Here is a 21,040-nt window from a genome sequence, read left to right as displayed (position 1 = left end):
ATCATTAACTTCTTTTTTAAAAAAGTGTTTTTTTCATGATTCCTAATAATGTTAATTTTAATTGCCACAAACAACTTGTTTATCAGTATGAAGAATATACAAAGGGGGACCCAGAAGAACCCAGGATTAATTTATTAAAAATTGTGTATTTATTCTTACATGTTTAAACTTCAGTCATCTTCAAAGTACTGTCCATTTGATGCAATACACCTATTGAGGTATTTTTTCCACTGCTCAAACAGTTTTTGAATACTTCAATTTTGATACCATTTTCCTGTTTCACCTATTCAATATCCACAAAACATTTCCCTCTGAGAACTTTTTTCATCAGGGAAACAAAAATGTCACTGGGGCGAGACCAAGTGAATAGGGAGGTTGGGCACAGGGTCGTGCAGTTCTTGTTCAAAAACTGGAAAACACTCAGCACACTGTGGGCAGGTTCATTGTTACAGTGGGAGAACGAGTCACCTTTTTGCCACAACTCAGGACATTCCTTCTGCAAATCTGATGCAACCTTCTAAAAAGTTCCAGGTAAAAACGCTGGTTCACTGTTTGATCCGGAAGAACAAATTCTCAATGAACTTCAAGGAGCCCACCCTCTAACAGATAACTCTGACTATTTGGAGGTCCCCCCCCTTGTGTTCTACAAGACATCTCATTGGCTCAAAATGATCATTGGTAAGGAAGAAATTATTTTTCCTGAGTCAGCTGTGACCCAAAGAATCCTTGTGTCTTTCAGAGCATTCCACGAGTGTTCAGCAAGTTTCCTATCAAGGATGCCAGAAGGTCCTTTAACCAGAACAAAAACCGTTATGTTGACATCCTTCCTTGTGAGTACTCATTGAGAACTGAATTTCCATGTATTTAGGCCACTTGATGATTTATTATTTTACTTGTTCATTTTTTCTTTTCTTTAAACAGATGATTATAACCGTGTTGAACTCTCTGAGATAAATGGAGATGCAGGGTCAAACTACATAAATGCTAGCTATATTGATGTGAGTAAAAATAGCATAACTGCCAAGCTGCATAATACCATCATTATTTTGTCCTTTTTCCTGTGTCTTTGTATTCAATTCAGTTCAGTTTGTCTTGGCAAAATTTTCAAAGTATTTTGCAATTAGCTTGTCATTGTTATAAACAACAAAATCAGTAACATTTGCAAGAATAGCTATTTATTGTCATGTTTAGTGGCTCATGCCCAATATTGGCACTTTTGAAAGCTAAGGTGGGAGGATTTTTTTGAGGCTAGGAGTTCAAGATGAGTCTGGGCAACAAAGCAAGACCCTGTCTCTAGAAAAAATAAAAAACAAATAGCTGGGCATGGTGGCACGCACCTGTAGTCTTAACTATTCTTGAGACTGAGACAAGAACAGGATCTACTGAGCCCAGGAATTTAAGGCTGCACTCTAGCCTGGGTGACAGAGTAAGACCCCAGTTATAAAAAACAAAACAAAACAAAATTAGTTATTCATGTGCCTATTGGTATGAAGTATAGCATAGATTTTTCTCTGTGAACAAAATTACACTAAGGATTAATATAATATACTCTGGTGCCTATTATGTGCTGGATATTAGACTAAATGATTCATGCATGTATTTCTCTTAAGTTCACATTTGTCCTGGCTGTGTACAGTATGCTCAGTGTATAGGTGAGGACTGGGAGACTGAGTTTAATTAGTTACCTTGTTCTTGTTCACCCAACTGGTAGAGATCTGATTTGAGATTCAACCCAGGTCTCCTGTACTCCAAATTGGTGTCCTTTGATGACATAATACCGTATTTCAGCAGACACTCTTCATTGACACAGATCATCTGTTTGTTGGATTAATCCCAAAATGTAAATGTCTGCACATGGTTAATGTATTCAAAATATTTTAAAATTTAATTTATTATAGAAATGTTAATTAATGCATCACACAAGTTAAATAATTATAAACAACATAAAAATATAGACAGACTGAAAAAAATCTTTTTCTCACTGATCTGACATTTTCTCAGTGTCTTCACCTACCAGAAGAAATAACTATATTTTATACTCAAGTATATATGGCAATTATTGTCTCAGGTTATACTTATGTTTCTCCAGCATAGCTTGGGGCTCCTGGAAAGCATGTGTCTTCAGTTTACGGATAGGTGCTTTACATATTGTCACTGTTCAATAAATACTTGTTATGTCAATAATAAATAACATTGTATAATGAGATAGAAGTTTCAAGAAATTCTTGAGGTTAATCATAAATTATTGTGGCCCATATACTAAATCTTTTCTGAAGAGCTCTTTTCATTGTTGAAGTGAATTTAAGGAAGATGAAATAAGCCTAGAATAAACTAGTATAATATCTTATCTGTCTCTGTATTCTTTTGTCTTAGTAACAGGAGCAGTGAAAGCAGACATTGTAGATAATGAACTGAAAGATATTCTATCTCTTATCTGTAAAGACAAAAACAGAGTCTAGAGAATCAGTATATTCCAGCAATAGTTAAGAAGTAGAAGGGCAGATATAAACCCAGAATGACTTATTGAAAGAAATTGAACAAAAAATCTTCGAAAGTAACTGCATGCCTGATCAGGAGGGTTTAAAACTGTTAGATGATGTTTTAAGTGTCGGCAAGATATAAAATGTAGGGATGTCTGGATTATTCTTGCAAACTGTTACACCATCCCAGATAAAGAAGAAATTGAGTTTTTAAAGTTGTTTGGAATATACAACAAAGATACAGAAAAGTCATAAATATTCTTTGCAAATGCTAGCTAGCATGTTTAGCACAGTTAAATGCCTGATCTTGGATTAGACACCCTTAATAATTTGAAAACGCCCAGGGAAATTCACAAAAGCAACTTCCTCTAAATCACAATTTTGCTTGTTAATGAATAATTGAGTGTCCAGTAAAAGACATATCTTTTTGTGTGTTTTGAACAGGGTTTCAAAGAACCCAGGAAATATATTGCTGCACAAGGTAATTATTTGATAATCCAAAGAAAAATTATTTTATAACACTTTTGAAAAAATATTTCTTATCAGCTAGTACTTGTTTACATCCTAGGTCCAAGGGATGAAACTGTTGATGATTTCTGGAGGATGATTTGGGAACAAAAGGCCACAGTTATTGTAATGGTCACTCGATGTGAAGAAGGAAACAGGGTAAGAGCTCAGAGGATTCATATGGGGAGGTTGGGGTTAGGAAAAATGTAAGATCGCATTTTGAAAGGCCACATATATGTGCTTGATGACTAAAGCAGATAAGCTTTCTATTTTAATGTGTTAACATTTGATTTAAATTTTTTATACATGTAGAAATAAAATGTATCCATATGTAAATATATATCCATATGCATACAATTTAAATGCTTCTGCTTAATTGCTAGGCTTTTATTTAATTCTTGCTTCTTTGCAGTATTATAAATTCAGTACATTTTGATGAGCTAACTTCACAAGTTATTTGTAAATACTAGAAACAAAACTGATCTTAGGCAGCAAGGTGGTATGTCATGCAATGTGACTTTAGAAGGAGTAAAAGCCTCTCTGTCAGCTAGGCTGAAATTAACCATAAGAGATCACAACCTTTTTTGTCGACCACTGAGTGTGTCCTCTTTTGACATGCAGCTAAGCCTGGGAAGGTTATCCTTCTAAGTAGTGTAAATGGAATTCTTCGGGACTCATTAATGGGAACTAGATATATTTTAAGCATCACAACTTAAGGTGTATATGTGCTTAAAGAAAAAATATGCAAATATTTTGAGAATGTAGGATGAATAAATTTGGGGTTTTTTAAAAAGTTTAATAATATTTTGTTTAAATTAAAAACTGAACTATTTAATGATTTTTTAAAATATAGAACAAGTGTGCAGAATATTGGCCATCAATGGAAGAGGGCACTCGGGCTTTTGGAGATGTTATTGTAAAGATTAACGAACATAAAAGATGTCCAGATTACATCATTCAGAAATTCAGCATTACAAATGTGAGTTTGTTTTTTGACACAATTTTTGTTTTGATACTGTTTTAATAAAAATATAATTATGGAGTATTAAGTGTGAGGAATTCAGGAAAAAACTATTTTTAATGACCCTTAGCATGAAAAATTGGGTTAGAACAATGACACAAGCCAACAGAGTCAAAGTTAAGACACTGGTTAAGAAGTGTTTGTCCAGGTCAAATCAAAATAATTAGTATGTTATGATCTTCGAAATATTTTTAAAAAGAAAAGATCCATTAAGCATATTAAATAAATCTTTGGATTATTAAATGAATAAACAATTTGCCCTTATTCTCAATGGGTTCTTATCCTTATGAAAAGAATATACAAATGGCACAGCTAGAGAACACTGTAGGAAGTATAAAGTTCTCAACTGTAGCAGAGATAGAATGTAGTTCAGAAAATAAAGAGGTCAAAGTGGCCTTAGATAATAGTTAAAATAGAGGTCATCAAATGCATTATATAATTCCATTTATATGAAAAGCCCATGATAGGCTGCCCTATAAAGACAGAACATAGATTCGTGGTTGCCTGGGGCTCAAGGGGTTGAGCAGAAAAGAGAAGTGGCTGCTAATGGGTACAGGCTTTCATTCTGTGGTGACAAAAATGTTCTCAATTAGATAGTGGTGATGGTTGTATCACTCTGTGAATATAATAAAAACATGGAATTGTACATTTTAAACAGGTGAACTTTATGGTTTGTAAAATAAATCTTGTTAAAGTTGTTTAAAAATACAGGCCTTTATACAGGCGTTGATATTTTCTCTGAATTCCATTTGTGGAAGTGCTTTTGGTAATCTAATTTGTATTTCTATATAGTCTAGATATATTTTGTAGAAGAAAAAAATCAATTTATTGTACATTTCTCCCAAGACTTTCTTAGCTCCCATGACACTATGAACTGCTGTGCCTGTGGAGGGTTGTGAAACAATCTTACCCATGGTTTCTGGTTAAATGATCCATGGATGTGGGGGCACATTTAGAGGTTGATGCCTATCTGGTTACGTTGAAGAGTCTTGGGTTACTGTTTTCAATCAACTCAGTTATTTCCTATCAGAAAATTATAACCAACATTTTTCTTCTTCTTTTTAAAAGGTTTTTTGTTTGTTTCTTCTGTTATATAAATGTAGGTGGTACTTCATACCTGTTCAGAATTATGACTTATGCATCTTCTTTAAATTAGGACAAACCTGAGCTGTAATCTGGGGCTGACTTTTATGACTCTACTATGTGAGAGCCTAAAGAATACATGTTAACCAAATAATTAATCAGACTTTCTTCACATGAGAGATAGTCATGTTTGCTGATCTACCAAGCAGAAGTACTCTAAACAGCTGTGAGAAAGACCTTTACTTTATATAATATTTTCATACACACACCCAAGCCCTCACTTACTCACTTTTTTTGGTGTATGTGTGTTTTTGTTTTTTTGTCTTGGCAGCACGCAGGTTTCTAGGAGTCTGAGTTGTGTTTTGGGGTCAGGGGAGGGAGTAAGTTATTGCTTACTGGGTAGTGCATGCAAGTCCTGCATGATATCTTAATCACTAATTATTAATTGAAAAGGAGTATGCAACCATGGCTGAGAAGAGTGATAGGCTGCCTGAGAAATTTATGTACTCTTTAGAGCAGTTAACACTTGCATGAGAAGTTTTTTGTGCTAGTCCTTCCACTTACTTATGTTGTATAGTTTACTTTAAAAAAAATCACTTCAAAGAAAATATTATTTCTTGACTAGAAAAAAGAAAAAGCAACTGGAAGAGAGGTAACTCACATTCAGTTTACCAGCTGGCCAGACCACGGGGTGCCTGAAGATCCCCACCTGCTCCTCAAACTGAGAAGGAGAGTGAACGCTTTCAGCAACTTCTTCAGCGGTCCCATTGTGGTGCACTGCAGGTAAACACTAAAGGACCCTAGCAGCCTGCTCTGGGCCTAGTGGAATCCCTCTGCCTTGGGCTGTTAGGAACACCCTCACCTTTGGCAATTGCTATTTCTCTACAGGAGAAACTTTTATTTTTATCTTTGCTTCACACTAGACGGCTTTTCTATTCCTTTCTCTGCCATGATCATACCTTCATTTTGTTTTGTTTTGCTTTGCCAGTGCTGGTGTTGGGCGCACTGGCACGTATATTGGAATTGATGCCATGCTGGAAGGCCTGGAAGCTGAGAACAAAGTGGATGTTTATGGTTATGTCGTCAAGCTAAGGCGACAGAGGTGCCTGATGGTTCAAGTGGAGGTACGTCCTAATCCATAGTGATGATTCTCGCTTTTTCTTTGGACTTAAATCTTTTCAAGGTGGCAGTAATGCTCTTAAAAGAGATCCAAATTTTTCACAACTTCAAACAGTGGGTGAAAATAGTCTTCTTTTAATTTCCCGAAAATGAAAACATGTGGCGATCACCAGGCATAGTTAGAAGCATTTTGCATTAGTGGCTAAAAGTACTGTGGAAGAAGGGTGACCATAAATATATTTTTAAAAAACAATGAAATACCATTTACACATATTATATTGGGGGAAAAAAATAAAAACACTAAAAACAGATTTTACACCATCTCATAAACTTGACATCATCTCATAAAATTAAAATTGAAGAGACCAAATAGTATAGTGGTCAAGAGCCTGGTTTTTGCAACTAGACTTTCAAGTTTCAAATCTTGATTTGAATTAATAGTATGCAACACAGGTTGCATAGTCACATAATAGTTGCCCACAAGTGCATAATATTAGGTATTTATTAATAGTTTAAATTGTTCTGTGCCTCAGTTAAATAATCTGTAAAATGGAGTTCATGATAATACTTACCTCACAGACTTATAACAAAAAGAGCAATGCAAGTAAAGCACTTAAGTCCCTAGCACACGTCATGCGTGAGGTGATTGTAAAGGATTATTATTATTGAAAATGTCAGTATTTGACTCAGCAATATCACATGTATGCATACAGCTAACTGAAACACTTACAAATATGCACAACTAGAAACATGTGCAAGAATGTGCACTGCATTCAGCAGTGTTAGAATAGCAAACAAATGTAAATCTCTATTGGGTTCTGGGCAAAAAGAATGTGGATGTGTGTACTCTTTATACAATAAATGCTATTCTGTACTTGAAAGGAATAATATAGGTCTATGTCTGTCTATTTATGTCTATCTATTTGAATAGATACTCAGCAGAAAACAATGAGTGTATGAAGTTGCCAAATGAAGCATACAGAATACAATTTATGGAACTCTTTAAAACACACACAAAATGTTTGTATGTTTATAGATACATGGATAGTAGTGCAGACGTATAACAACAGATTTGTTAACCAGAAAAAAAGAAATAATTTTCTTTGGAAGGATACAGCCAAACTTAGGGAACTAGAGGCTATAGTTAAAGAGACTTATCAGAAATGTGCCATTTATTTGAAAACATTGCATTCAAATATGGTAAGTATTTAGGATTATCTAAATTGGTTTAACTATTGGATTTAATTTTTTTCTATTTAAAAACGTTCTAGTAAACTTTAAAGTAATGTATTCTATGGAATACCAACTTGATTTTCTTCTCAGATTTATTGTAAAATGTATTATAGTTTTACTTATTAGTAATTTGACTTACTAACTCAGTAGTAATCACTGAAGGAAGTAATAGACAATATTACTTAAGTTTTAGGAATAAAGTAAAAGATAAAAGCTATGTAATGCAGAGTATATGGATAATCTTGCAAACTATTTTTTATTAAAAAAAGAATCTAAAATGAAATTTGCTCATGTTCTGGAAAAGTCTGAGAATCAACGTTCAGAATATTTAAATATTTTAGATATCATTTTTCTTTCCCATACATTGTACCAATATGAGCAAAATTATGGGGCACATATTTTATTTAAATGTGACTTATAGGAGTCTAAGTGAACAGTTAATTGCCTGAATTTTTCTTTGAAATTGTAGGCACAGTACATCTTGATCCACCAGGCTTTAGTGGAATACAACCAGTTTGGTGAAACAGAAGTGAACTTGTCTGAATTACATCCGTATCTACAAAACATGAAGAAAAGAGATCCACCTAGTGAGCCATCTCCTCTGGAGGCTGAATTCCAGGTAATACCAGTGATAACAATATTGATAATTATAGGCAACTTCTATTGAATGCTGTCTGTTTTTCAGGATTTGCTGTGTACTTGACATAGTTCTTGCATTTGGCCCTCATCATAAGTAATGGAGCACAGATGAGGAAACTGGGACACAAAGAGTTGAGAGAAATGCCAGAATTCATATAACTATTATGTAGGAGATTTGTTTAAACCCAGAAATCTGACTCAGCCGCTAACACTTATAACCATTCCTCATTAAGCTGGTAATAAAATAAAGTGTGAGAATAATAGTATATAGCCACAGATTTGGTCGGCCAAAGTCAGCGTAGCATATAACCATTAAAAGCCATATCTGACTTTGGTTTGTAAAGGAAATAATTAGAGGAGTTTATGCTTGCTTAGGAAGTTGAACTGGCTGGAGCTGGTAGACAGACAGTAGAGGATAAGTACATATGTCCCAACCTATTTATTAGGTAATTATTCTGACAGGTAACCTAGGATGTAGTTCACTATGATTTCAGAGAGTTGGCATAGGAATCCTCAGGTGACTCAGTTGTCACAAAAATGTTCTGTAATTATCTGTTCCACCTATGATTTCCAGCTTACTGAGTCTTTCTGTAAAGTCCCAAACCCAGTCAATTGGAAATTTGGAGACTGTCACAACAAGACCAAGAATGTGCTTTTAATCAGATGCAGAACCATTTAACATTTAGGATCAAAGTGGGGCTAAGTAGGGCTAAGGTGGGGGGTGGTGGTGGTAGAGTATGCACTAAACACCAAATGACTCAATCCCCACAAGATCTGTACTTATAGTGGAGAGTTAGTCAGCACAGGGTTGTCTTAAACAGAGATGTGTGTTATTGTTGTCTTGTTGCTTTTTTTTAGCTGATAAAATTAACCATATTCAACACACTAACTTACCTACTAATTTACATATACACACGTGCTATTTGGAAACAGTTATACATTTAAGTTAAACATCCTTATGAATGCTCATTTCCTAGAAGAAAGAGAGTATTTTCTCACTGAACAAATATGATTGAGTTTCTGCTCTGGGCCAAGTACAATTCTAGGCACAAATGTAAAAGTAATTTGCAGGTGGACAGAAGGAAACGGCACAAGAGAGTGTGATTCAGATTACAGATAATGGCTAACCCTGATGGAAGCAGTGACATTATTTTATCTGAGCAGACAGGAGATGAAGGTAGAGATGCAGTTTGGTTGATAAATTTGGTGATAGGAAGTTGAGGAGATTCTTGTCTGATTGTCTTTCATTTCTCAAACTAAATTTGAGAGTTGAAGTGTACAGGAATGAGTAGGGTAAAGAAAAGCTTAGTGCTTGAGTTGAGGAAGAGAAAGGTTTTGAGCTAATTACCTCAAAATAGGAAAGCAGTCTTCCTAGGCAGAGGTAATAAGTCTGCCAGAAATTATTTTTGATCGATGAAAATTTATAGTCATGAATTTAAAGAAGAATCAGTCAGTTGATTGTATTATTTTCTATAGCAGCATTGTGTTCTCTAGGGATGAAGGCTGTGTATGCACATAATTGGGTTACACCTATCTAGATTTTGAAAAATGACTATTTGAAAGTTATGAAGGAAAAGAGTCTAAGATATTTATACATGAATGATTATGGCAATGGTCAATAAAGAGTGAATTGGCCACATGAAGGATATGAGAGAAAGCAGTAAGGACAATATGCTGGAGATTTTGATAGAATTGCAGATTGCTAGAGTGAAGATACTAGAACAAATGATTAGGAAGAATAGAAATAATTCTCTATAACAAGGATGGTGAAAATCATGATTGTAGAATTGATACCATGTTTAGAATGAAGTTTGCAAAAGTAGAATAATGCAAGTGGATGTCTGAGGAGTGGAACGTCTTGGGAGGTGAAGAAGCTAAGAAATGAAGACAGTAGAGAGTAGTAGTGTGGATTCATCATTCTTGTCAATGTTGAAGTAACCAAGAATGATGACAGACCTCAAGGGGAAGGGCACACAATGAGCCAAGTCTAAAACTAAACGAGGTGGAGAGGTCTAGGTAAAAGGCAATGGATAGAAGGTAGTATAATATGATGGCAGAAAACTCAAAGTCATTGCGTTTTTTGAAGGATAAATGAGTGGAAATGTTTTGCAAGTAGAAGCAGAGGGCAAAATGAACTCATATATATTGTTAAAGTTGTGGGGTGGAATGTGAAGAGGGAATTCAACTTTTTCTTTAAGGGCTATGGTGTTCTTGGTGGTATCCTCAAATGACACTTGGTTCCACTTGGTACAAAAAAAAAAAAAAAGCAAAAGGTAAAAGAACCATTGGGAGAGGATGATTCAGATGGACAAGAGTTTGCTGATGATAGACCAAGAGCACAGAAGAGCAGAGAGGAAGGCAATATTGGTAAGATGTAAGAGGCTAAGTTATATTTGAAGAAGCAAGTAATCAGTAATAAAAATCGGTGACTCAGCCTGTAATCCCGCGCCTTGGGAGGCTGAGGTGAGTGGATTGCCTGAGCCTGCTGATTCGAGACCCGCCTGGGCAACTTGGTGAGACCTCATCTCTACAATAAATAAAAAAAAAATTAGCTGGGCGTGGTAGCGCGCACATGTAGTTCCAGCTACTTGGAAGGCTGAGGCGGAAGGATCGCCGGAGCCCAGCAGGTCGAGGCTGAGGTGGCCGGGAGCGGCCACTGCACTCCAGTCTGGGCGACAGAGTGAGACTCCAACTCAAAAATTAAAATTAAAATTAAAAGAATAAAAAATAAAAATAAAAATCTGGGAAATGTGGATGTATTAAGAGGCTTAGACTTGTGGTGTCAACTGAAATGAGCAGAGATCAAAGAATTAAAAATCCTTAGTGTCTTACATGAAGTTGAACCAGTAGTTTCACCTGTAGTCCTGGGTAGAAGCTACAGGGTACAAGCTACTGTGTAACCACTCTCAAAAGAACACAAGTTGTTGTGGTGCTTTTCAAGGCATTGGCTTTTCATGTTGCTCATAGTGGAGTTCAAGTGACCTGGTATTCAGTGATGATTTTTTATCTCATTCAATTACACAGCCATAAGTGGAATTTGAAGCAGTCTACCACATTTAGTTTGAAAGAGGACATCACATTGAAAAAATACTTATGTTTACAAATTCACATACATACATGCATGTGTGTGTATAAAATCTTACTGAATTGTGCATGAGAAGCTTTCTCAGTTTAGGCTATTCATAATATTGAATATCAATTGCCATTATTATTAAATATTATTCACTTGATAAACATTTATTTAATAACTAGTAGAAAGAGAAGACAGCTGGCAGGGAGGTCTTCCAGAAGAAATTAACTTATAAATTGATACCTAAAGGATAAGAAAAAATTATCAGAGTAACCGGAAGGGAAGAGAGTAGTTCAGGCAAAAGAAACACCACCTGTTTGTCAAAAATTAAAGAACTCTTTCGTCCTTCCAAGAATTGAGATAGTTGGTTTGACTGACGTTTGTAGGGACCTATAGAGATGAGACTGAAGAGATAGTCAGGGCCATATCAGTAAAAAATTTTCATGCTGCATTGAGATTTGCTGCTTTCTAATGACGATGGCAAGTTGCGGAGGATCTTTGGAGGGACATATTCTGTTTTAGAAGTATTAGAGCAAACAAGATTGAAGACAAAGATATCAGTTAAAAAACTGTTGATGTTTTCCAAATGAGGAATGAAGGTTGACCAGACTAAGTAGGAGGAGAGAAAGGATTTGTGAGCTTCACCTGTAAAAATGATAGATCTTTTCTGACTGATTAGCAACTGTGAGAGGACAAGCAATCAAAGTGTCTACAGATGAAGAATCAATTTTCTAAACAGTTGCCAAGTCTTCTATGAGTGCTGTTTCTTCATGGTTTATTTCTGATAATTTAAAATAATTTTCATGGTTTATTTCCGATAATTTAAAATAATTTACCATTGCTTTTACATTATGGATCAACATCAGTGTAATGTTTTCAGTGTATATAAGTATAACTATATGACTTTGCTTTCAGGCCGGTCTTGCGGAAGAAGCATATTGTGTTATATCATTGTATATTTTTAGTTCAAACTTACTATGTCAAAAGTACTAAATGCTTGAGAAATTCATAGAAAAAATTCGGAGACAAACTTCAAAATTATAATTGATAGAGTGTATAAGCAAATTTCACAAAAATTAATAAAATGCTTTTTAAAGAAGGAGTATCTTAGGGCTCAATAATAAATTAAGCCAATAAAATATATTTTAAAGAAGTTTTTCATTCTATTTTTTTTCCTCAGAGACTTCCTTCATATAGGAGCTGGAGGACACAACACATTGGAAATCAAGACGAAAATAAAAATAAAAACAGGAATTCTAATGTTATTCCATGTATGTGGTCTATTTTTTATTTTATTTTTTGAATCAAATAAAGTAAAACTGTCTTTTAGATTTGTTTAATGTGAGACACACACATACAACTGATTTTGCAGCAAGTTTTTAACATTTGGTTGACAATGGGTAAGAAGATACTAGGTGATGAAATTTTAGTTACGGCAAATACTCTAAACCCCAAATAGTTACAAGTAACTTTGGAAGATAGACTATATTTAATATTTTCTTTCTACCAATTATTTCGGAAATTGGTTGTCAGAAAGATGAAAGCCCCTGAAGCTTGAGAAAAAAAATCAAGTGCCTTTTACAAAATCTCTCTTTTTAGTTGATTTCAGTTATTTACTCCAGGGTAATTGCCAAATAGCAAAAATTACATCGACTTGTTATCTTTATGTTTCCTTTTTATTCCTTATATTCGTGAGGTTCAAAGTAGAGGGAAAGTACTCTATAAACTATAAATCATCATATTTAACAGATTAAATATACAGTTTTTTAGACTTGAATTCTACTAATTAAGTATATTGATATGAACTCACCTGATGCAACTATAATTTAATTCAGCTGCATATACTAAAATAAGCATGGATAAAATATAACCTGAGCTAATAAACTAGACAACCAAATAAATCAGATCAGTGCATGGCTGACCTGGTTAATTTCTGAAGTCCTTATGAATATCGGTAAAAATATGGAATTGATGATGTAATTAATCACATCATTTTATCAAGTTTTAAAGAAATTGAGAAACAGTAAAAAATATGGACTAAATAATTTTTTGGACTAAATAGTAATTAATTATTTAACTAAGATTGTTAATGTAATGTTAGTGGTATATAATTAAGAGACAAGAATCTAAGTTTTGCATTTTTTAACTTATATCAAGTACAATGATGATATTCCATAAAAAACTCGCATGTATGTATCAAATATTAAATAATTATATGGAATGTCATATCTATTTTTTGTTTAATATAGAGTTATGTCCCATTTTTGAATCCTTTTGAGACTTTACTTTTCTTAGACTTTTTTTGTAATTTGTTGATTACACTTTCTTTGTAATTTGTTAATTAGCGAGTTCTAACTTTTAAGTAGGATCTTGTTTCATTTAGATCAATCAATTTACATTAGTTCCTTTTAAAATACTTTAAAATTTCCACGTGACAATGAACTAGAAATTTGATTTTTTTAAAGGAAGACTTACTACTAATTTATCTTACATAGATGATTTTAACAGAGTGCCAATTAAACATGAGCTGGAAACCAGCAAAGAGAGTGAGCATGACTCAGATGAGTCCTCTGATGATGACAGTGACTCAGAGGAAACGAGCAAATACATCAATGCATCTTTTATAATGGTAGGTTCTTAAATTTCCAAAACCCAGAATTGAACTCTTTTATGAACTTATCTATGTTATTAGGGCCATTTACTAAAGAATGAGGAACTTGGTTGTAGTTACATATTGATTGACATGAAAGTTTCAGTGTTTAATGCTATATTTTAACTTATTGAAAGATTTTTAATAATAAAACCTAATGAGTTGATATAAAATAAGACAATGCCATTGGTTATATTTTATGACAAATATGCTATAATTATATTAATTTTAAATATTATTTTGAGCAAATACAAGTTCTTGAAAATGTTTATACTTACTCAAATGCCCAAATTGTAGTCAAATCCAAATTTCTATATTTTATAGTTAGAAACTTTTCATTCAAATTAACTGACTTATTACATGAGTCTCTGTTACATACTTTTTTTAAAAAAATGAACTAATAATTCAAACAAGGAAAGGTTTTGTCACTCAGTGAATAATTATTGCATATCCACTAAGTTGGAGTTAGTTCTTTTGCAAGTTTTTCTAAACACATTTTCACATAATATTAGCTTAATTACAAGCTATCACAAAAATGTATAGACATCAAGTAAAGACATAACAAAGAAAATTTGAGATGCTGATGTTATTTCTTTTTACAATCACAATAACTTTCATAGAGAAAAGTAAGGTATTTTGGGGGAAGGAAAATTTTGTTTATTTTGCAAGATAGTGTGTCCTAATCTTGATTTCATATTATTAGCTAATTAGTTGAATACATATTTTCATATAGCTATTTATGTTTGTTCTTGGACCTAAAAATTTTAATATTTTTATGTAACAATATTGACACTGAATTAAGTGACTGAGTTTCCAAATGGTTATTTGAAGAACCTACTGGACTCATTTCCGTTAACAGTAATAACAAAGTTCATCTTTTCTTTTTTTTAAGAGTTATTGGAAACCTGAAGTGATGATTGCTGCTCAGGGGCCACTAAAAGAGACTGTTGGTGACTTTTGGCAGATGATCTTCCAAAGAAAAGTCAAAGTTATTGTTATGTTGACAGAACTACAACATGGAGACCAGGTATAAACTTTTGAGGATCTTTTTTCTTTAAAGTCTCCCTGTGATAAAATATCATTCTACACTTAGGTAGTGCTTGCTTGGTTGTCATACCTGCATCTTTTTGGCCCCCATATCACACAACTCCATTTGTTCAGTCTCACACCATTCATTCTGGTGTTGGTCTCCCTTAGCTGTGTCTGGATTCTGACCATATCTTGTTTCTTCCCTCTCCAGCCTGGCACATTGCTTACCAATTATTCAGGATGCATCAGGCCAATGTCACAACAAACAACAGCTACGGTTTCACTCCATTTTCCTCAAGATAAAAAATGAGACACCTTGTGTGCTATTTAAGATACCCAACAATCAAACCTTCCCATATCTTTCCATCTTTGTCTCATTTTATAGTTTACATACTCTCCAGTATACACAACCAGGTTTCCTGCCTGGGTCTTAACACACCAACTGCATTTTCATCACTGAGTCTTAATTTATTGATATTCTATATACTTGAATGTTCCCTCTCTTCCCATTTTGACCCTATTCTTTTAATAAGACCAAACTCCTGAAAACTTCATCTACATCCTTCCTTCTTTCCTCCCATGTTCTGTTTATTGCCATAAAATTCAATAGTTGAAGGTGAACCTTAGACATAATTTAATATTTTACTTAATGCTTGTGACAAGTATTTCATTCATTTCTTAATATCATGAGTTATTATTGAAATTTCCCTGGTGGTAGATCTTACTTAGCACCTACCACATTATCTGACATTAAGGCTTATCCAATGAATAACCTTATAAGCATGCAATAAGATTTATGATTTATAATGCCTTTCTCTTTCTTTCATCTCTCTTTCATCTGGTGCCCTTATCCTGTATGTAGAAAGTCACCTTTTAATTTTTTGTTTGTTTTTAAAGAAATATATGTCCAGATTTCTGGTGTGAAATTTCAGCAAGTTTTTTCTTCGTGTAAACTGTGGAAGCCAGCAAATAGAATGAAAGTGCAGACAGGAATGCTTATTGTCAGAAATTGTGGGGTTGTACTTGGTGGAGTACAGTTTGCATAGAAAGGAAATGCTTTTGTGATTCACCTGCTCTTAAACCTGGCCCTTTAAGTTGATATTCAGTCAACATATATAGAGCTGCTCATTGTGTTGGTCAACAAATTATAGAGAAAACTCCAAAAGATGAGTTCTCCTTCCTCAAGGACCAGTGGAAGAATTGGAGATCTGAGTCAGTACAGGGGTCATGAGCAGCATAGGGTCTTATCAGCTATAGATTTTGAAGAGGTGGTGATAAGGATATGGGTGGGACCAACAACTCTCAGAGACCTATACTAGGGAAGACAGTAGTTCTGGTGGTGTCCCATCCACCTTTATTATGCCCAGGTTCTTCTTTCTTGCCCAAGGAAGCACCACATATTTATTAAATGAGTCTCCATCACTTAAAGTAGATTTTGAATTTTTATGAGCATGTTTCAATATTAGAAGACAATTAACGATTTCTATTTAATAGAAAAGAGGAGAAAGCAGAGAAAGAGAGGGAGAGGGAGAGAGAGATAGTCTAAATACTTTAAATAGCAAGAACACTTGTGTAGAAGTTGTTGAACCATCTCCTTATTTATCTAGGAAATCTGTGCTCTGTACTGGGGAGAAGGAAAGCAAACATACGGAGATATAGAAGTTGACATGAAAGATACAAACAAATCTTCAGTTTATACCCTCCGTATCTTTGAACTGAGACATTCCAAGGTATGGAATCAATTTCAGGAGTTTACATTGTTGACGTAATTGATCTCATAGCAAAAGTAACATAAATTACTCCATACAAGCAAAGCCATCTATTTAATGTTTCAGAATACAGTTTGCGAATTATTTAAATGAAAGCAATTGTGAAGAATATGCAACTATCAAGTTATAAAATAGACTGAATTTCACGAGCGTTAATGTTCCCTTCACTTCTAATTTTAGAGGAAAGACCCTCGAACTGTGTACCAGTACCAATATACTAACTGGAGTGTGGAACAACTTCCTGCAGAACCTAAGGAATTAATCTCTATGATTCAGACCCTGAAACAAAAACTTCCTAAGAAGAATTTCTCTGAAGGGAATAAGTATCACAAGAGTGCCCCTCTCCTCATTCATTGCAGGTGGGTGGGTTTTGATAAGATATACTCTAAAAATCATAATGCTTGACTTCTTGGCTCATATTTTCTCTTAAGTTCTAGTTATCCTCATGTACAAGATACATAGCCACAATTAAAACCTCTTATGGAGTCAGTCACTCTCTTAATTATGTTCCCACAGCACAACTATAATAGCAAGGAAACAGAAATGATTCCACTATAGTGCAATTATTTTAGACTGTGTCATGCCATTTTTGATTCTTCAGTACTAGCCTTGACCCAGGAATGTCATTTGTCCTGAATAAATTAATGAATGCAAGGATATGTAGACAGATGGATATCAAATGAAATACACACTTATATGCACTGATCCACTCTTCTAGGCATCACAGAACTAAGACTGACTGCTTTGTCTTTAATAAGCATATCTTAAGTTAAATAAGTGAAATCTCAAAGCTTGACAATTTTGATTTGAAACCCATTATTTAATTTTCTAAACCGACTCAGAGGGCAAACGTTGTATAATATAGATAGTATTACTTGACTTACAAGTTTCTCTTGCACAGATCTTAAATTTCATCTGTGATATATGCCTACATATTCACCTTAAATAAGTGATATTGAAGAAGGATGTATAATAAAACTTTTCATGAAAAATAATATTGAAGTAAATGAGAAATGAAAACCAATTAAGTAAAATGAGAAATGTAAATCTAGTGAAATGCTTTTAGAATTTTTGAAAAAGTTTCATCATTCTTATTGGAATTACATATACTAGAATCAAGCCCTCAGACATATACTACTTTTCAGCCTTTATTTGAATTTTCAAAGCTGAAATTTTCATGGAAAGAAAGCTGAGAAAAGAAAGTTAGGCCCTAAAACGATATGTATTTCTTAGAATATGGTTGAATAGTTTTGTATGATAAAGTGTCCTGCTGAATTGTTTAAATTGAATCTTTATTATAATGATTTATGCCTCTCATTGCTTGATAAATTATTTGCTTGTCCTTTTTTAATTGATAATTTTATCAGGAGAAAAACATGTGGTCTAGTAATTTACAAAATATAAGCTCTAATATAACTGTTTCCATCAGTTTCTAACTATGCCTTTATCTTCCCCTAATTTTTTTCCTCATCTTTCAAACTAGCATTATGATATTATTTTCAACAACGATAGATGTAAATGATAATGCAATAAAATCTATAAAAAACAAATAGAAAATAGCATATTCAAAGCCTCAGACAAATATTTTTTTAAACTACAGGATCATCATAGTTCTAAATTGAAAAACCTTGCCAAAAAATGCATTTAGCAGAAATAATTTGGCTCTTAAGAGACTGGAACAAAATAATTACAATAAACATGAAGTAACAAGTATATTCCCTCTGTTTTCAATTTTTATTCTGATATCATTTTCTCCAAAGAAAGTAGAATTATTTTCTTTTTAAAATATTTTTTTCTTTTATAGAGATGGATCTCAGCAAACAGGAGTATTTTGTTCTTTGCTAAATCTTTTGGAAAGTGCAGAAACAGAAGAAGTAGTAGATGTTTTTCAAGTAGTAAAATCTCTACGCAAAGCTAGGCCAGGCATGATTTCCACATTCGTAAGTATACCTCACCATTGCTTTTAACAAGCTTTGGACTTTTATTTTGGCAGTTTTCTTTCTTTTCCTTTCCTCTCCTTTCCTTTCCTCTTTTTTTCTCCTTACTTCTTCTCCCCTGTTATTTTCTTTCCTATTATTTTCTCTCTTCTTTTTTTACATGATAATTCTCACTGAATTATTGCCAATCTAAATAAGAGCCCTAGCTAAGGTTTACCAGTAATTTGTTGTGATGACTCATGAAGAATCTTTCCTTAAATGACTATGCATTTCTTAATTTCCCTTCTGGTAATCCTGTATCAGTTAGTGCTATTGTATAAGGAACCACTACCAAATTTAGTGGCCTAAACAAATAAAATGTATTATAACTCGGTAGACTAATAACCTGCTGGTCTGTTCGTTCTGCTGCTGCCCTCAGGCTCGGCCAGTGGAAACCAGACTGACTCATGTGCCTGCCATCAGTAGACTCATGTGTCTGCTGGGCTCTGCCTGGTGACCTCTGCCAATAGGTTGGCAGTTGGTTGTCATTTGGCTGTGGCAACAGGGCTGAGTGGTTCACATGTCTCTCCTAATTAAGACTACCACAGGCTTTTTCATAGAAAAGTGGCAAAGTTCTAATAGGAAGAGAAGATTTGTGTGAGACTACTTGAGGACTGTGCTTGACACGGACACAACACATAATTCTCTGCATTTTATCAGCCAAACAAGTCATAAGGCCAGCCCAGACTCTGTGGTTAGGGAAATACACTCCACTTCTTGTTGAAAGGCCTGCAAAATCACACTGCAAAGAAATGGGGATACAAGGAAGACAATTAGTGTTGCATTTTTGTAATTACTCTATCATGTATCTTCTATATGTAGTAGTAACTGAAGGTGATCATATGGGAATGGGTGAGTCATTATTCACAATGTAAACTTAATTATTCACTAAAGTATGTGAAGTTTTTAATCACGACCGTGATATTGAGCTTGCACATACTGATTTTAAAAATGTATCGCGTGCTTACTATGTACTCTTGCCATTAAGAGACTTAATGTTGAGTGTGGAAAAAGGTCCTATTAATCTGTAAATAAAATGACAGATAAATTATAAGGAAAATATGAATGAGGGCATTTAATTTAACCTATGGATCAAGGTAGGCTTCTTGAAGCAAGAGATTCCTGCTGTGATTCTAAAATTGTATGTAGGTGTTAGCTAAGTGGATAAACACAAAAGGTGACATCTTGGGCAAAAGTATAGGAATGGTCTGTGAGGAAAGGGAACACCAGTTTGGAGTTGCTACATGGTAAAGTTTGAAAAATGCCCTGTAGTCAATCCTTTAGAACCATAAGGAAACTAAGCCATTTAGAATATCTTTTAAGAGAACATACAAGAGTAACTTTTTTTTGTCATCCAGGACTTCCACAAATAAATGATTAGTTCTTGCTAATTTTTATCTGGCATAGAAATAATTACATCAACTTTCCTCTTGTAATTTATTACTTCCTTTACTAGGAGCAATACCAATTCCTATATGACATAATTGCCAGCATCTATCCTGCTCAGAATGGACAAGTAAAGAAAAACAACAATCAAGAAGATAAAATTGAATTTGATAATGAAGTGGACAAAGCAAAGCAAGATGGTAATTGTGTTAGTCCACTTGTTGCCTCAGATAAAACCCATGGAGGAAACAAAGAGGCTGAAGGTTCTGAACCCACAAGTGGCACTGAGGGACCAGAACATTCTGCCAATGGCCCTGCAAGTCCAGCTTTAACTCAAAGTACATAGGAAAAGACATGAATGGGGCAACTCAAAACCTCATATTAGCCCTTATTTCTATTTTTCTAGAAGTGGGAAGTTAAAATAGATATGCAAGTGGATTAATGAAATGTATTGAACCAATATTTGTTGGAGGTTTCTATTTTACTACTTTGGGAAAATATTTAAGATAGTTTTGCTAAAACATTTTGTACAGACTTATGCTTATTTTAAAATGTTATCATTCAGCAAATACAACTTCTTTGTAGTTTTATGTGTGTGTTTGCATGTTTGGGTATGTGAGAGAGAGATAGAGTAAGAGAGATTGAGAGAGATAGAATACCTTTAAGGAAATCTAAAGACTCTTGCTTTTCTGAAGACAAAACACAGTTTATATTGGAAGCGTTAACTTAGTTTGAAGGATCTATTTTAAAAATCATAAAATGAGTGTGGGCTCTGTGTAAGAATAACAACCTGTACATTTCTAGATTGACCTCAAGATGTCCTCCTTGTTCTACTCATATATATCTTAGAGTTTCCTATTTTACCTCTAGAGATAGTACATATAAAAGTGGCATGTGTGTGTACAGCTATTGCAAGAAAGTTAACTAAATTAAAATTTAGAAGTCTTGTATGTCATCTATTAGCATTTAGTCCAATATCTTTTTTTAGCTTATTTAATCTAATTTAAAACTTTCAAATGAGCCTATCTTGCAGTCTTCACATGGGGTTTACAGTTTCGCAACATGGATTATAGTCTGT

The 21,040-nt window shown here is 34.0% G+C and overlaps 1 protein-coding gene across 1 annotated transcript in view; it reads left to right on the top strand.

The window, feature by feature from the left end:
- Positions 1-20,546, top strand: part of PTPRC (protein tyrosine phosphatase, receptor type C) — a 117,347-nt gene extending 96,801 nt beyond the window's left edge. The window contains exons 19-33 of the mRNA XM_008062424.2: positions 740-830; positions 922-998; positions 2,925-2,961; positions 3,049-3,146; positions 3,841-3,966; positions 5,717-5,874; positions 6,080-6,215; positions 7,913-8,062; positions 12,333-12,423; positions 13,648-13,781; positions 14,695-14,829; positions 16,439-16,561; positions 16,781-16,959; positions 18,405-18,540; positions 20,033-20,546. Coding sequence (XP_008060615.1) covers positions 740-830; positions 922-998; positions 2,925-2,961; positions 3,049-3,146; positions 3,841-3,966; positions 5,717-5,874; positions 6,080-6,215; positions 7,913-8,062; positions 12,333-12,423; positions 13,648-13,781; positions 14,695-14,829; positions 16,439-16,561; positions 16,781-16,959; positions 18,405-18,540; positions 20,033-20,308 — 1,947 coding nt within the window. The 3' untranslated portion in view covers positions 20,309-20,546. The remainder of the gene's footprint in view (positions 1-739; positions 831-921; positions 999-2,924; positions 2,962-3,048; positions 3,147-3,840; positions 3,967-5,716; positions 5,875-6,079; positions 6,216-7,912; positions 8,063-12,332; positions 12,424-13,647; positions 13,782-14,694; positions 14,830-16,438; positions 16,562-16,780; positions 16,960-18,404; positions 18,541-20,032) is intronic.
- The last annotated feature ends 494 nt before the right edge of the window (positions 20,547-21,040 follow it).

Source organism: Carlito syrichta, unplaced genomic scaffold (genome assembly GCF_000164805.1).
Source record: "Carlito syrichta isolate Samal-C Ts95f unplaced genomic scaffold, Tarsius_syrichta-2.0.1 Scaffold305701, whole genome shotgun sequence".
In the NCBI taxonomy this organism is placed as follows: Eukaryota; Metazoa; Chordata; class Mammalia; order Primates; family Tarsiidae; genus Carlito; species Carlito syrichta.
This window is presented reverse-complemented; position numbering and strand designations above follow the sequence as displayed.